The 18,420-nt window shown below is 39.2% G+C and overlaps 1 protein-coding gene across 1 annotated transcript in view; it reads left to right on the top strand.

The window, feature by feature from the left end:
- Window positions 1-18,420, top strand: part of LOC122789085 (L-threonine ammonia-lyase-like) — a 796,205-nt gene that overhangs the window by 584,678 nt on the left and 193,107 nt on the right. Inside the window, exon 8 of the mRNA XM_044056286.1 lies at window positions 12,300-12,467. Coding sequence (XP_043912221.1) covers window positions 12,300-12,467 — 168 coding nt within the window. The remainder of the gene's footprint in view (window positions 1-12,299; window positions 12,468-18,420) is intronic.

The following is an 18,420-nucleotide window of genomic DNA, read 5'->3' as shown; positions in this document are numbered from 1 at the left end:
ATGCACTCTGGTCATTGGACCACAATTACCAATATGACTCAGTCACTGTCCATGTGGGAGTAAATGACCTGAGATATACCTCCCTAGACTATATGAAGAGAGACATCATAGAGCTCCCGGAATATGTGTCTCAGGCTGGTATGAGCCTAGCACTGAGCAGCATTTTATCTTCTCCAAGGATGATGCCACAATACGAACAAAAGACCACTGACTTTAATAATCGACTTAGTTTCTGGTGTCATTCTAAGGGGGTGCAATATTTGTCAGCATGGAAGGAGATGGTCAACAGACCACGCTGCTTTGCCAGGGATGGTCTGCATCTCCTCCTCTAGGGTTTTGAATATTAGTTAAAACATTGTCTTCCCTCATAGTGCTTTTTTTAGGCAATGCCATACTAAAACTACTACAGACATAGAAAATCAAAACCAAGAAAATCTAAAGGTATTACTGCTCAATGCTAGGAGTCTAAGCAAAAAAACTCCACTCCCTGGAAGATCTCTTTACCTTAGAGAATGCTGAAATATGTGCAGTCATTGAGACATGGTTTAAAGCCACGGAGAGCACACCAACAGTGCAAGGTTATAATGCCTTCCACACATTTAGACCGGCTACTTCACAGGCAGGGACTAAAGGTGCAGGTGTCTCTGTTTACATCAAAAATAAATGTACTTCAAGGCTGGCCAAACACAACAATGCACTTGAGCTGTTCCATGTTCAAATCAACATAGGCAAAATCCAATACCATTTCTTTGCAAGCTATGGGTCCCCTTCTATGACCCAGGAAACCCATCCCGTGTATTTAAACTTATTAGAAATACTAACCATCCAACCCAATATGATATTCATGGGTGACCTTAATTACCCCACTATTACCTGGGAATCCTATACGACACCCAATGTGCATGCACAGAGATTCCTGGATTTTGTAAACACAAACTCCCTGGACCAGATAGTCAATACACCAACCAGGGGTGCAACCATACTCAATCTGGTCCTCAGTAATATGGATGAGTGCTGCACACCCCCTACTGTAATGCCTTCCCTAGTAAGGTCAGACCACAAAATGGTCTCTTTTGAAGTAAAAATAAAACCTGGACTCCCAGCTAAACCTGGAATATTCAGGAACTACTCTAAGGCTAACCTCCTGCTATTAAGTGAGAACTTGGCAACATATCAAGCCCCCATAAACCCTGAGAACACTGCTGTCTGTGCAGAACTGTTCACAGAAACCCTGTACAAGCATGTTAATAGCTGCATAGAGACAGCTGTACCCACCATGAAGAAGTACAGAACTAACTCAAAAACAAGCCAACCTGGTGGAATCACAAAACCAATAGGCTGCATAACAGGAGGAAGAAAATCATGGCAAAATTAGGAAGTGCAGCACCCAGCAGGATAAAAACACTCTCATCAAACTAAACAAACAACTCAGTTGGCAAATAAGTCTACTAAAGCCAAATTTGAGGTAAGTTTGGTCTCCCAGGCAATGGACAACCACAAAGCATTCTTGAGCTATGTCTGCAACCTCAGAGGCAATACACAATTGTGTGATGAGCTCAATGTAACTGGAGCCACCTACACTGAGCCACAAGATATAGCAAACCTCCTGGCTAATAAATTCAGCTCCAGCTTTACCCCTGTCTCCCCCTCAACCTTCCCTCAGGAAATATCATCAAATATAACTCCCCCTACTATCACTAGGGAACAGGTCCTTAATGCTCTCTAAGACCAAGAACACTGCATCAATGGGCCAAGACAATATCCTAGGATGCCTTCTAAATAGCATGAAACATGATCTATCAGGGCCTTTGGAATTACTTTTAACTGTAGCCTCCAAACAGGCTTCGTGCCTCATGAAAGGAGAAAGGCAACAGTCATCCCTCTGCCCAAAGATGGGCCATCTACAGACCCTGGAAACTACAGACAGACTCATAAGTCCCACCAGTCTTATATGTAAAGCCATGGAAAGAATTATCATGGAGACGATCAACAGAGGTATAGTAAACATCCATACACTGGACCCAATGTATTTTGTTTTCATCAAAGGCAGATCATGCCTACTCAACCTGGTGGACTTCTTTGAGAAGGTCACCAAAGCAATGGATAAGGGCAAAATCATTCACACTGCTTACCTTGACCTGGCCAAGCTATTTGACACAATATTCCACTTGGACATTGTTGACAAATGCAAGAGGTTAGGTACAAACCCATATGTCACCTGGTGGATAGCCAAATGGCTCACAGACAGGACCTAGGAAATTAGAATTGGGGAGTCCACCTCTACATAGAGGCCAGTCACAAGTGGAGTCCCTCAGGGATCAGTCCTTGGACCACTCCTTTTTGGCATTTACTTCTCAGAAGTCAAGGCCAATGTCAGTGGTCTCTGGCTGACTAAATTTGCAGATGATTGCAAATTAGGAGCTGTCATTGAATCTCACACTGACACAAATGTTCTCTAGGAGGGGCTGACAGACAAACAACTGATGTCAGAGCCATGGACTAAAACTAAATGCCAAGAAATGCATAATAGTGTCCTTTGGAAAGTCACCCATCCCTGGTAACTATCATATTGACAACACACCCCTTAGAGATGACCCAGTAGTCAGAGACTTGGGGACACACATAGATAGTAATCTAGCCTTTGACCATCATGTGTCTGCAGCAGTGAGGAAATCATTCTGTGTTGCACAACTTATAAACAAAGGTATGGCATCTAAGTCCAAGGAAGTCATTGTTCAACTGTATTCAGCATACATCAAACCTATCCCTGAGTACAATGCACCGTTTGGTATGTACCTAACCAGGCATATCCAACAACTGGAACATCCACAGAGGTTCCTCACTAAAAGAATACAGGGCATAAGTAAAATGTCCTATGCAGACTGCCTCAAGGCCCTATCTCCGTATTCTGTCTCCTACAGACTTTTGAGAGGAGATCTATGCCTAGCATACAGGGCATTGTCAGACCCCACTCTGATGGACCTCCTCCATATCCACAAAACAAACAGCACCAGAATTACCCATTCTAAAGACTTAAACCTTGCCTGTGATATAAATATGACCTGCTGGCGAGATAGGTATGTATCCCAGGGACTACCCAGTCAATGGAACAGGCTTCCCAACCATGTGAAGCAGAGCTCCTCCCTAACCAAATTCAAGTGCAACTTGGACAGTTGGATGGAAAACTGGAAATTCATCTCTGGTTTGGCACCTATGTCTCTAATGGATACAGGCAACCTGTAAATGCTTCATATCCCAGGCCCATGTTTACATGTTTACACTTATCAAGGGTATCAGAACTTGTCAGAGATTTGGGATTCATGGCTAGGGTTAAAAAGGGTTTTCTGGTCATTAGCTTAGTAAACACCTATGAACCTATGAAACTATATATATATGCATACATACATACATACATATGTATTATATGGGTCTACTGAATATGGCCAAAAGATCCAAATGCTGATGTTCAAAATGGTATCCAAAAATGTTGACACGCTGTGACACATACACCAAGCAACAGCCTCGATGCATGCAAATACTAAAACCTAAGAAACTAAAGAAAAACATTGTTCTGGGAAAGGGACAAGCACCCCTGGACCCCTCAGAGCCCCCCTCTAATTTTATATATATATATATATATATATATATATATATATATATATATATATATATATACATACTAACTCTGAGATTGTACAATATTGGGGAAAGGGCATATTTATTTCTCAACCCCAAGAATTTTGCACTTTCACATTTGTTGACATTCTGCTTAGTTGACCAAATTTTGTTGACTATACAGCTGTCAACCAAAATGATGTTTAACAAAATTCAAATGTTCCAGTGTGTGTATATATATATCTATATATATATATATATATATATATATATATATATATATATATATATATATGGATCACTTCACTGACAGTTCAACTCTCCAAGAATGATATGGCCAAGACCATATCGCCGAATATTTGAATTGCCGAAAAAGTGATAAAAACACAGAACAACTTACCTGTATGTTTTTTCAGGGGGGCAAGCCCCCCCCTACAACCCCAGAAACCCTACAACTTAAATATACCAACTCCTCAATCGCATTACAGTGAGGAAAACGGCAAATCCCTTGTCCCGCACTATATGGCGATCTTAATACACAATTGTTGGCAATTCGAATCTTCAGCGATATGGTCTCAGCCATATCGTCTTCAGAGATTTGAACTTTCAACAATGTGATAGGGAGCCATATATATATATATATATATATATATATATATATATATGGTTTACTATCAAAATGTTGAACTGCAGTTATGTGAAATTGGGATGGTTGAATGCATGGTTCTCATTTTCCATAACTCCAATCTGAAAATGTTCAAATCCACCATAGTGAATGCTAGTGTGCATTCACTCATATGAAGTCAATGTTCTGACTGGAGATCGCTCTACAATGGGGATCAGTAAATTTACTCTTCCTCAATGTAGTACGATCTCGGAGTTTGTGTATATAATATGCAGAGGGTGTGGGGAAGGGCACAATAAAACATCACCAGAAGTCAAGGTAACCTGGGTAATGTCAATAATATCGAACTGCAAATTATCAATATTACCGCCGTCGTCATTTTGATGAAATAACTTTTTTACTTCCGACATTTATTTTCGGTTAAGTGAATACACGAAGAACTGTGATTCTTGATTTTGATAGTAGTCTATATATATATATATATATATATATATATATATATATATATATATATATACATGTATGTAGAGGTGGTTTTGACTGAATCACATTTCAGTGAATCACACCAGACCAAACAGAACTGTCTGAAACTCACTTGACAGAAATCAAAAATTTACTAAATTGTGATTGGCTGAAAACTGTGAAATGAAGACGTGCTTCACTCTTTGTGTTTTCTGTCTCATTTCTCAACTTTTGCACAATCATGGAGTAAGTATATTTAAGTAAAGTGGGCTTGTTCCGCGGCAAAAAAACATTTTTTAAGGTACGTTTGCTCTACTGATGTTTGCTAAGGAATGTGTTTGTGCATCAGCAGCGATTCACTGTGTCCCTTTTTCTCTTTCCTACCCTGCTGTGTGACTGTGGTATTTCTATATTAATGTTAAGAGGAGTATAGACCCTAAATCTAGGGGTACAAGAAGGCATTGTGTGTGTGTGTGTGTGTGTGTGTGTGTGTGTGTGTGTGTGTGTGTGTGTGTGTGTGTGTGTGTGTGTGTGTGTGTGTGTGTGTGTGTGTGTCTGTGTGCATGTTTGTCTCTGTGAGTGTGTCACAAGCCACTGATTGTTTTTCAGTGAAAAGAAACCTTTTCCAAACATGACAGTACTAAAAGGTGCACTGTGATAAAATCATTTACAGACTATGTATGTAGCATTCTAGTGCTGATGAACTAAAGAGCGTACCCAGTCCAGAAAAGCCTGCACAACTGAAAAGACTTGATTAAGGACTGATGTTTGATGTCATAGATAATGCCACCATCCATACTGAGCAAAGTAAGCACTGGCTTTCAAAGATTAACTTTGTCACAAGTGCATAGGAATATCTTAAAGGAATGGCCTAACACAATGAGCTAAAGAATATGCAGTACTGTTCCAGAAAACCAACATTAAGTATCCAAGAGGAATGTGCAATGTTGAAGTCCAGAGTTATAATCTAAAAATTACTGCAAAGATAATATGTAAGCAGCTACATAAAATAAAGGATAATTTTAGCCCCAAGTTAGCTCCACTTTATCCTTCCTTTCTTAAGTCAGCAATGTCTGTAATTTCCAAGTCACAAATAGGTCCATGGGTAAATACCAGGCAGTCAGTCTACAGATCATTACAAGACTCACTAATAACCCATATTCAAAAGTTCCCTCCAGCCTCAAGGACAGCAGAGGAATGTGAGGCTGCCCATCCAATTATCTAAGTTTAGCTTGAAGATCGTAAGAGTGCTACTCTGCTTGGCACATAGTGGAAGTTTTTTTTCAGAGGTGAAGAATGCGCTGAGATATAAATCTATCATGCCACTGTGTCTTATATATCTGTTGATGAATGTTTAGTTCCTTTAACTTTGAGGTACCATTTATTCTGTGAATGAATAGGAGGTCAAAGAGGGTCAGATCTTTCATGGCTTGAAAAGCTGGATAAAGATCTCTATGGAGGAGTCTTTAAAAATCTGACCACCAAGTGCTTTAAGAAGTGACAGCAGTGACTAACCACATTGGTTCTGCCAGACAACCAGTTAACGATCCACTACACAGCATAAGGAGTTATATTTGCAAGTTTATCAAAATACCTACATGAGGAATGGTGTCCAACGACTTTGCCAGATCCAGATGTGCTGTATGAACCATGTGACCACTACCCAATGAAGTTGAAGAGGCAGGACCATACTTTCACAAAGCGAAATTGATGAGTGTCAACGATAAACAGATTTTCTATGTCCAGGTTAATGAGGTCTGAGATAATACATTCCATAGCTTTACATACAAAGCTTGTGAGACTAATGGGTCTACAGATACCAGAACACATCATTGGACCACCCTTATGAAATGGAATTTCAATAGCTGCTTTCTAGGCTCAAGGAATGTAACTAGTGGAGAGGCTTTGAATAAAGGAATAGGCCATATTTGGTACTGATAATCATGATAATCAATAGACATTATAAAGACTATTTTCAATCTGTCATTGACCACAGGAGTAATACCATTTACATTTAAGCATGCCTTTATCCCAGCACTAACAAAACTTCTCACCCATTTTATCCTCATGATTATCACCCATTAAACATAATTAATGCCCAAACAAGACTATACAAGAAGACAGTATTTATTAACATTTGGGACCATGTTAATAAATATGGTTTGTTGTCACATGCACAGCTTGGTTTTATAAAAGGCATTTACTGTTTAATGAAGCCTATCTGCAGTAACATAGAAAAGTGTTTTTTTTTTATTTTATTTTTATTTAACATTTGTTACTGGGAAAATCCGACTGGGACAGAGCCCATTTTCAGCAGAGGCCTGGGAAGAAATGTGCCAGATGCATGTCTTTGGAAACTGGTCTACTAATAGGAGATATTTTCTGATGATATGAAGAGGGCCATTGAGTCAGCTGTCTACAGCAAAAGGTGAAATAACTGACCAGGTAAATTATTTCAGAAGTATTATATTCAGTTACCATCTGACTCCTTGTGCTTGGGTGCTGATGCTATTAAAACAGGAATACTCTGGGGTCATTTCTGGGCACTGTCATATTCTCAGTTTTTATAAGTGATTTATCATAGCCCCGCCCAGCTGCAATGAACCAGTCTGCTAAGACAGATCTTACAATTCAAAATGAAATATAAAAACATTTCTAAAAAGCTTTAGTTATATAGGAACACCTTAACTGTGAATCGCAATAAAACTATATTCATAATGTTTGGGACACTGCAAAGGCTAAAGGACACTCTAGCCTACATACTGAGAAGCCTCTAAATAACCCTACTTATCAGGCCTATCAGTACGTGTATCTTGGTTTATGACTAAAGGCTATACTTTTATTCAGATATCATCTAGAGGTAAGTGATGGCAAGGTTCTTAAATAACTTAACCTATGTTACAGGCTTATGGACCTCCTCACATTTGAAGGTGAAAAAGCTTTAAGTAGTAAAATGTAACTACTCTCAATGAATCTGGCAGATTTATGTCCATGTCTTATCTCTTTGAATGTCATTACCTCTCTCTAAAAAAGGCAATGTAGATTCCAGTAATGGCTAGAGCAACTGTACTGTTTGCTGCCTTACTTTTAAATTTGGTTATTTGAATATTGCCCCCTTCCACCACAAAGGACAATAGCTTTCTCTTTTGAGATCTTCAAATCAAGGTGCCTTAATACTAAAGAGGTCATCCTTCAATCTTAAATTAGGGAATATAGGCCTTTAATAGGATTTCATCAGTACCACATTAAGAATGAACAGACTTATTTGGGATTCCAGTCTGAATTGTTAAAACATTTAACTACTACCTGAAAATGTCACAGTTAGGACAGAATGAGTGTGCACTTCCCATGACACCAAAACGTATTAGATTATTCTTGTTTCATATACGATATTCCATTTACATGTAAACTTAACTTACTGTGTTGTTTCTTATTTATTTAACACCTTTATAAGTGTCTCATCATGAATTGTTGTAAAATATTATAACAAATTTCTTTCTCCTTTTTATATTTTATAAAAAATTTCAAGAAAGACTGCTAAAATCTTCAGCTGTGTAATATCTTAACCTTCCTGTAGTGGAGGCCAGTGGGATATATGCAAATAACCCCTAAAGATATATGGGTATATTCTAGCCAATAAAGCCATACCCTACTAGCTGTAGATGTGCATGTTTCAGCCTTTTTTACCTTGTCAGCATAGCATAAATGGATTCTTTGGCTATATGTTAGAAACACAGTACATAAAAATACTTCACCCAAAGAACGAAAATAAAATTATTACAACTTCACAGAACAGTGTCCATTCAAATTATTTGCAAAAACGAAAAAGGTTCCACAGCCCATAAGTGTTTTCTTTACTTAGAAATGCGTTTCCATACTCTCATTTAAATTATTATATGTATCAAGAAAGACCCTTCCAAACAGTAATAAATAATAATTGCTATCATATATGCTAAGTAAACAAATGAAAAAGATGAATCACAGAGGCATGCTAGTAATAAAACCTTTGTCTTCTAGTTTCTAGAATAATGTGTAAACTTTCTGCACCTGTATAATGTTGTTAATTATGATAATTAGATTTAATTGTATTTGTAATCATTTGTTCACTTGCTCACTGTATCACTGTTCTCAAGATTTGCTTTGTAGTACTACTCTCGAGGTTTCTCTTTATTATCATGAAAACAAACAAATACTTCTGCAGTGTTCCTGTGCTCCCTTCCATGTCCCACTTAAAGGCTTTGACCCTGCACCCTCAATTATTAAGCATAATAATTCTGAACTTGCACCAACTCAAAGTAGACAAGTGATTGTTTTTAGTTAAAAGCAAAGACTACCTTTTGCCCAGCTTCTTAATCCCAGAATTAGTTTATTTAGGAAAGGGTTCACGTCTACATCTATGGCACTAGGTAAGATGTTGCATCCTGCAGACATTTCTTTCTTAAATGGAACGAAATACTATGAGAGTCAGATAACTCTGCTGTACATTGCAGGTGATCAGTTGGTCGGCAGTAGGTTCATCAGTGATAATTTCATTATAGAGTTGAATTCCCATGCATCCACTCATGTTGTAATTCTTGTCATCGCATTATATTTGCTAATCTCTGTCTTTTTGCATGGATCCCTCATTTGGAACCACAATACTGTCTCTGGCACAGGCCTTTCTGTTTGGTGAATCCATCCTAGGGCATCCTGCTCTTCACAAAGAAAAGGTAACCTACCTAGGAACCCCACTAGCTTTGCTAGAATTGTGGATGCAGTGTTGTGCCCATTTCTTCTCTTTGTAAAGTGAAGAATACCCTTGAATGGGGTCACCCCAAGAGAGGGCTGGTCTGAACAACAGTTGCACATGGGTCTCTTAGTCCAAAGAGATAGGTGGAAACTATTCCAAGGGAATGGGTGGGGATGGCCTCCATTGCACTCAGCTTATTGAAAGGAAGTCTGGTTCTCATCTCCAAATCTGGAGAGGCAGAAACAGTCACCTCATGGTTTCCAGTGCAAGCATTTCCAGAGATGCAGGTGGGAGCCCCCTGGGACTTATCTCTTGTTTGCATTTCCTTGCCTTGTGCTCAGGTTACATTGGAAAATAGTTTTAATACAGAATAACTTTACAGCAAGATTTAAATAGCCTTACTGAAAAAAAGAACAAAAGAAAATCAATTGAATTAAAGCCTACATCATTACATCATAATGTTTTGAAAGATTTGTTCTTTAAAATTGATTATAAGGAAAAGTTATTATTCAAGTGAGAATGATAGATTCCTTTTTCCTTTAATATCCTGTTTTCTACATTTCCCTTTCACTTCTGCATTTAAAATAATTACAGTTCTTACCATCATAGGTGCCTTCACTGAATGCCACTCACCGAATGATTATTCATTAAAAGTAGGCTTTTCATCATATAGTTCCTTTAACAGAATGGATTGTTTCTTCAGGTGCAGAGTCTGGCATTTATGTTGGGCAGTGGTGAAGTCACGTGAGTATGGAGAATGGAGAAAAGTCAAAAAGGTAGGACGCACCCTGACATGGGGCACAGTGATGTTTGCCCCCTCCATGCAAAAATACCGTTTTTTTTAATTTTTCAGGTTATTTTATGCTAATGAATATGTTGGATTGTCAACATATGGGTACTTTCAATGAGTGCATTCTGATAAGAGGAGGGCTGATGGTCTAGTCATTATTATGGAGTTGCAGATCAATCTAAAACTTCTGCACTTGAAAAAGTGGAGACTCTCATCCCACTTCAACTCCACTGGTGCAGCTGGATAAGGCCCTGACTACAGCTCAGTCAACTTGAGTTTGAGTAGTCATATGGGTGCCTTTTGGAGCGGGTGGGAGGAAGCCTGCTCACCATTCCTGGGGGGGGGGGGGAGATGTTGTGATGGAGAACTCAGCTGCTCATTATAGTTCTGGTAGGGACCAGAGTAGAGATCAGCCACATGGGCAGGCAGGGCTGCAGGTATAAGCACTGTAGGTACTGTGGTGGAACTGCCCTCAGTAACCATACCTCAAGGCTCAGTACTACCTTGAAATATAGCATCAGTGCTTAGTGTGCAATAAGGCCATCTGAACAAGCTACCATGTTCTGTATGTGGTCAGAGTTGCTCCCTGACCATCTCACTTACCATGTGTCCCACTTCACCAGTTACTCTGAGAGCTGGTGACCCTGACAAGCAAGACAAATCAATACAACAGGATGGAAATTACAAGTGGCATGAGGTACAAAAGGTTTATTGCCATGTAAATACTAAACCCAACCTGCAAATCAACCTTTTTTATTTTTTTACAACATGCATGTACCAGTCATTATTAGTACCTTTCGTACCTGTTTACCTGATATGATATCTGTCCACACAAGTTATGACAAAGACCATCTGTTAGGTCCTGTACTTTTACTGCCAAGATAGTATAACCTGCAAGCACTATACCCATTATGGGATATACAAAGCTCTTAACTTTTTCTGAACAATTTATAAAATGAACATTTTCCCTTTTACACATTCCTTTAGAAAATTCCAAAGTGTGTTTGGATAGTGCCCCATGAGTTCTCTCTAAAATGCCTTTAATATTTATGTTTACTATTTTTATAGAAAATATCTTTGTCACTCAGCTCAAACCTTATTTTGGTACCAAAATAAGCAAATGTCAGTATTTGCTAGCTTCTCAGCTCATAACCACTTTGAAGAATGTGGGAATAAATATTTCCTAAATATGTCTGTCTTATTAAGCAGCTGTTAACCCTACAGTCAGAATTAATGCTTAGTTTGAATATAATGGTGCACAGCCTAAACCAGTTTCACAGCCATCGATGAAACATTTTTCAAGTCATAGTTTCTCTCTACAAATCTAATTATTACTTTTCTACATTCTGTAATTCAGGCTTTATCAATATATTCTTAGAAGTATGCAAATGATGCTCGTGTGATTTTTACCTATTGTGGATGTAGGAGAAGCTAATAAGATTCTCCTTTTAAATGCAGTTTTTTTGCATTATATTTTATGTTTATACCTGACTTTTTTGCGTGCATTTTTATGCTTGTGTAATTTGCTTGTCGTCATTACAACACACTATAAATGATTTCCAACTTACTAAGCCTTTCATAGGCAGAGGAATCGCAGATCCATTAATTAGCATGCACAACCGTCTGGCTGGGATTTTAGTAAATGCCATGTAAGACATCAAATAATTTTTATGTGCACTACCTGTTCCCCTACCCCAGCTTGGCTTTACCTCATGTTTTGCCATGTTGGGGTATACACTAAATCCTACAGCAACATACAATAAACCTGACTGCTCTTTTATTTCATGCTATAATAACAATTCCAGACTGTCAGCACATTTCTATACTCCCAGACCTAAATATTTAATATAGCCCAAATATGGTAAGTTCAAGGCTGCACAATGATACAGCACTGTTTCTGCTTATCACGTGTAGCTTTGTTAGAAAGGCTTCCATACAGTAGGCTGTGAAAATATCCTTAAAGATATTTTGAGAAAGGTGATTAATGAAGGCCACAAATCTATAAGTCATGAATTAGTACACTAATTTGGAATTATTGGACATCTCTCTACAATACTCACCTCACTTTCCCATTTTAGGGTTGCTATAGCCATATGCAGTGCTAACATGGATCTCCCCACGTTGCATCAGTGTGTGGACCGTGGACTGACTCTCGACCACAGGGTATGCAAGTTCATTGTCCAGCTACCAGATGGTTCTACGGAATTGAGTAAACTGGTGGAGCTGCTTTCACGGGAGGAGGCAAGGTAGGTACCTGGCTTCTTGTATGTCTTCACCATTTGCACAATTAGTGCTGAGCTTTACATATACGGTGATGTATCTATAGCCATGATGGAATGTATGATGTTGCTTTTTAGACTGCAGTGTAGAATCATTTAAATATGGATGTTTATTTACTTTTCTTGTTTTATTGTCAGTTTTCTTTCCATGCAGGTTACCATTTTAAACCATTGCAAGACATTAGATTGCTTCTTATAAAAAGAAAAAAAGAAATGCTGGATTAAAGAAATTGCCTTTTCAATGATTATTTTAATATAGCACCATACAGACATGTGACAGTGAAGGGTGGAATAAGGAAAGCTTGGTTGAAATACATATTCATTATGGGGTTACTGTGATAAAGACAATGTTTTGCCCCAAGGTAGGTACAGTGACATCAAAGCTGATTATTCTAAGTCTGGAGTACAGAGAATCAAGCCCCAGCATCAACATAGTTAGAGGTGTGGGCTTACCCATCCCCAAAATTAGTTCTCAGACATTAAGCAAAAGCCATGTCAAATACTTTTCTTTTGCTCATTTTGTGGTAGCCTTGTTAAACTGAGGAGAAAATAATCAAATCAATTGACTGAGTGACAAGGTAGGAAAACCCTCCCTAGAGCCATGTAATTCACAGATATCAGTGCAGCTTAAATATTCACAATTATTAGTTTAATTAATCAAGGGTGGCCGCGGTGGTGCAGAATTTAGCATTGTCACCTCACAGCAAGAGGTTCTACGGTTTGATCCTCGGCTGGGGTGCCTTCTGTGCGGAGTCTGCATGTCCTCCCTGTGGTCGTGTGGGTTTCCTCCAGGTGCTCCAGTTTCTTCCCACATTCCAAAGACATGCTGCAGATGGATTGGATACTCTAAATTGGCCCTAGGCGTGAGTGCATGCTTATGTTTGCCTTCCATGGAAGGTTGGGCACCGGGCTGGCAACTCGACACCGTAAAACTCCACTGCCAATCATGAGTGGACAGGTGATCTGCTGTGGTGACCCCTAACCGTGAAAAGCTGAAAGAAGAAGATTAGTTTAATTAGTCAAATCACAAAGTATGTGCACTAAATCCTGTCAGCTCAAATGTATTGTTTACATGACACATATGCCAATTATAAAACCAAATATGAAACCTAAAATGGACTAGTTTAAAATCATAGAATTCCTGATACAGTAATAATCTCACTGTATAACTGTTCTCAAGATCTGCTTTGTAGTACTACTCTCGAGGTTTCTCTTTACCATCATGAAAAGAAACAAATACTTCTGCAGGGTTCCTGTGCTCCCTTCCATGTCCCACTTAAAGGTTTTGACCCTGCACCCTCAATTATTAAGCATAATAATTCTGAACTTGCACCAACTCAAAGTAGACAAGTGATTGTTTTTAGTTAAAAGCAAAGACTACCTTTTGCCCAGCTTCTTAATCCCAGATTTAGTTTATTTAGGAAATGGTTCACATCCACATCTATGGCACTAGGTAAGATGTTGCATCCTGCAGACATTTCTTTCTTAAATGGAACTATATCCTATGAGAGACAGATAACTCTGCTGTAAAGTGCAGGTGATCAGTTGGTCAGCAGTAGATTCATCAGTGATAATTTCATTATAGAGTTGAATTCTCATGCATCCACTCATGTTGTAATTCTTTCCATCATATTATATTTGCTAATGTCTTGTTAAACTGAGGAGAAAAGAATCATATCAATCGACTGAGTGACAAGGTAGGAAAACCCTCCCTGGAGCCATGTAATTCACAGATATCTGTGCAGCTTAAATATTCACAATTATTAGTTTAATTAGTCAAATCAAAGCAGTTGGTTGACGACATCCTGGCTGCGCTTTTTATTTCACCAATGTGAAATAACAGTAATTTGGACTTTACACACCCCTCTTACAGATACAGTCATTTCGCTGAGACATTATGATTTAAAGGAGGTTACAAATATGGTTGCGATAATACATAAGTACCCTTAAATGTATTGTTTACATCACACATATCCAAGTTATAAAACCAAATATGAAACCTAAAAAGGACTAGTTTAAAATCATAAAATTCCTGATACAGTAATAATCTACTGCATGCAATGTAAAAACCCATATATGATTCTGGGTATTTCAGGATACCCATAAGACATAGAGCAAAGTATTACAGAATGGAACAGCAGAAATTCAATGATTCTAGATTTGAGATTTTAGATCTGAAAAAGTCATCGTTTGATGGCAAAAGTGCTTGTCAATAAAACACATAAAAGTGTCAATCAACTTCTGAAGGTTTGTTTCCACTCAGAAGTTATAACACAACTGTGGTGCTTTAGGCCTTCATTTTATTGCTGAGTAATATGATTACAGAGATAGAGGACAATGGGGTCCATATTAAACTAGTGCAACAAGCACCATAGTAGGTTGGTGAAACCTCTCATCATATATCTCAGAAGACAGGGAAACTGGAGTGAGGGGTAGGGAAGCTCAGGATGAATGCATGGGAATTGGGATGTGGAGGCTGGACTTAACCTAGGGAGTGCAGGAAGTTAACAGGAGGATTTGGGCCTGAACATTTAGGCTAGTGCAAGCAAGGTAGAGTGGGAAAAGGTGTCAGAACAGGCAGGAGGTGCAAGGTAGGTGAAAGAGAGAGAGAAAGGAGACAGGCGTAGAGGAGAAGGCAAGAACCAAAGTAGAGTGAGGCAGATAAAGGACAAGTAGAAAATGACCTGCGAGAACTAGGACAGATGAGAACAGCCAAGGAAAGGATACGCTGTTACCAGTTCTGGGAACTGGCAGGAAAGAGATCAAAAGAAAGAAGTTGAGAAACAAGAGAAGTGAGCAGAGCAGGAAGAGGATGCTGCTGAGTGAAATAACATGAGAGGTAGCAGCCAGGAGACAACAGTAGTGTAGGAGTTTTTTTTGCCAGCACTGTCTGCTGATCATCAGTCTGACCTTGGTCAGGAGATGCTATCCTTCAGGCAGCTACCAGGGGTCGTTCAGCATATTTGCTTGCTTGCTATAACCCCTCACACACACTTGGCAAAGCTCCAAGGGAAGTCATGCAATGAGCAGACCATGGAGCCCATCTCCCTCCCTTCTTCAAGAGTATACCTCCAGTCAGCACGCCCCTCTCCTCTGAGACTTAAGTGGTCATTTATCCTGATATCCACTGGAGTAAATCACTTATGTGCTCCTCAAGTGTACCCCCCCCCCCAGGGGCAATGTCATTTTACTCCTAACCCTCCCTGCCTGGTTGCTCCAGTGCAGAGGCTGACACTTGAACCTTAATTGCCTAGGTTGCAGTAAGGGCTCCATCCATCTGTACCATGGAGCCAGGCATAGATGAGCGTTTATGAAGACTATGGGATAGATGAGAAAAGTAATGTAGTACAGCACAGGGAAAAAGGAAATACGCAAACACAGCTGGGAAGGCCATATATGGTGCTGCTAACATTTACAGGTAAGAAGGAAGGCTAGAGGCATACGGTAGAAGTGAGGAGTGAGGAAGGAAAACAGAAAGATTGAGGGGGGAGAGAGAAGAAGACTTTGGTAACTCAACACTCAGTTTCTAATGGATTAAGGTCACTGGCAAGGGAGACACTAGCAAGTACATTGAAACCAATCTTGGGGCTTAGACTTAGCAAATCAGAAGGAAGTGACTGATTTTTGGGTGTTAGGTTAAGAGAGTACGCACATGTTGCAGAGTATGTGTGCGCCAATGACCTATAAGAAGAGGTAGTTGAGGTGATTCCAGAGCACTGTCACAGAGACTGGAAAGAGGGAAAGAGATTGGAGGTAACATTTGTAGACACGTTACAAATGCCACTATCAAGCATATTAAGAGAAAAAAAAAAATCGGCAATTCACAGTGGAAAAAGTAGAAGGACCTGAAGGTGGTACGGGAATAGGTGAGGCATGACAGAGAGACCATCTCCTTTTCAGGGACTGTTACTATCTTAGCCAAGAAGGAACAGTAATTCACAAAGTTAGGTTGTAAAGGTACATCTCTACCTTTAAACTAGGGGTATCACTGAAGCAAAGCATGCAATGGATAGGGGAAGAAAACATACACAAAACCAAAATTAAAGGAACAAACAAGGACAACCCTGAGGATGGCTGGGTAGTTCTACTATGAAGACCAAAGAGTCCTGGAAGGAACAGGGGGCATTGATAGGACATTGATCATGCCATAAAACCATGGGGAAGTAGCATGTGGGTGGGACATAAAGGTGTTAAGACACAAGCTGATTAGGAATGACAGGAAGAGGAAGGATGGACAGGGAACGCCATTCTTTATAAATATAAGACATTGAACATGAGGTAACAGCAAAGGAGGAGAAACACCATTCCATAAAAAGGCTGAAGGACTGGTGAGGTCAGTACACAGGCCCTCACTGTTAATGAAGACGGCATAAGAGGAATGTCAGTGGCCTGATGTAGTGTTTTGGCCCTTGGGCATATTGTGGGGGGTGACTGAGAGGAGAATAAAAGCATGAGTGACAGGAGATGGTAGAGGAGGGTTGGTTATACTCACAGAGGATTAGAATCATCTTGGAGCAGAATCAGAGATTCCAAACTCTATGGTAAATAGGGAATAAGAACTGGTTGAGGTCTTGGGCCATGAAGGGTTTGGCCACCTGGTACAGGATTATATCAGAAATGCCGGAATTTTTGCTGTGGTAACCAAGGCATAAGGCATTAGAGACACTAGAAGCCAATAGTGATCATGCTCCTATATAGTCTACAGGGTGGGGTGGGGTGTAACATTTGGTATTTACAACTACCAATGCTAAGATTATGCTTAAGACTGCATGTTGTTGGATTTATCAGCTTTTACTTTCAGACCAAGCAATACTTTAGAAGATGCCAGGCAACACAATATGCATATGCATCACGGATAGGAGCCAACAGCACTAATATTTAAAGAGGTATACAAATATATTACAAGGGAAGGGTAACAAACTAAGAACAAAGGCAAAAGTGTGAAATTTCACGATAATGGATTAAAGTGAGCTAAGTGAGAGGGTCAAAGATTAGAAAATGGTTAAAGACTAAATTTGCAGATTAAACAATGTTTACACAAGCTGTAGGCCGGGGTTAGGGGAGGAGTATTCAGGGCTATGATCAAGGTATGAAAAGAAAATAAACACGATAAAGCCATTGTGGCTGTATAGGAATATAATTCTAGCAATAGAAGCAAAAGAGGCAGCATACAAGAGGTGGAAAGCAAAGGCAGGGAAGAGGCACAGTATAATGATGCAACTAAAAGTGCAACAAAGCAGGTGTGGGCAGCAAAGTCGCATATCAGAAATACAGGATAGAAAAGGTCTACATGCATTCCATATTGAATAAAAGGCCATGAAACACAAATGCTGCTGTGGAAATATATTTTTCAGAATAGGATTTAGCACGTTACTGAGATTACACAAAAGCAAGCCTAAGAAATCAGACAACATGGTAAACTTTAATCACATACAAAATATAATTCCTCAGCATAGGTGTACATTTTGGAATATTCTTCCTACCATAAATCACATACTACAGCTGATAGGTCAGATTGTCTCACCTCTAGAAAGTTCTTATCTTTTGACAATTACCTTTCATGTCCCCACAGTACATCTAGCAGTGCACTATTCACTATTCATATATAATTTGTAATACAAACAACATCATAAACACAATGGTAGATTGTATTTATATTTCTACAGTGTCACTTACTTTACTTTTAGTCAAGCAATGCTCAATAATATTCTTTTGTTCACAACTGCAGCTTCATCAAACAAAGTAGAACTGTGGTCTCACACCTAGAGATGCAATAAACATTTATTGTATGAAGACTGAAATAATTTCACAGAATACAAACACTCTCCCTGGCATACCTCTCAAGTGTACCTCATTACGAGAAACGTACCTCATTTGTGGTCTTAAAAAGTTCACGTTCCTCGAAGTTCCTCAAAGTTCC

This window comes from Protopterus annectens, chromosome 14.part0 (assembly GCF_019279795.1).
Source record: "Protopterus annectens isolate FY-2018-M chromosome 14.part0, PAN1.0, whole genome shotgun sequence".
Classification (NCBI taxonomy): domain Eukaryota; kingdom Metazoa; phylum Chordata; order Ceratodontiformes; family Protopteridae; genus Protopterus; species Protopterus annectens.
Note: the sequence above shows the minus strand (reverse complement) of the source record. Positions and strands in the feature narration are given on the sequence as shown.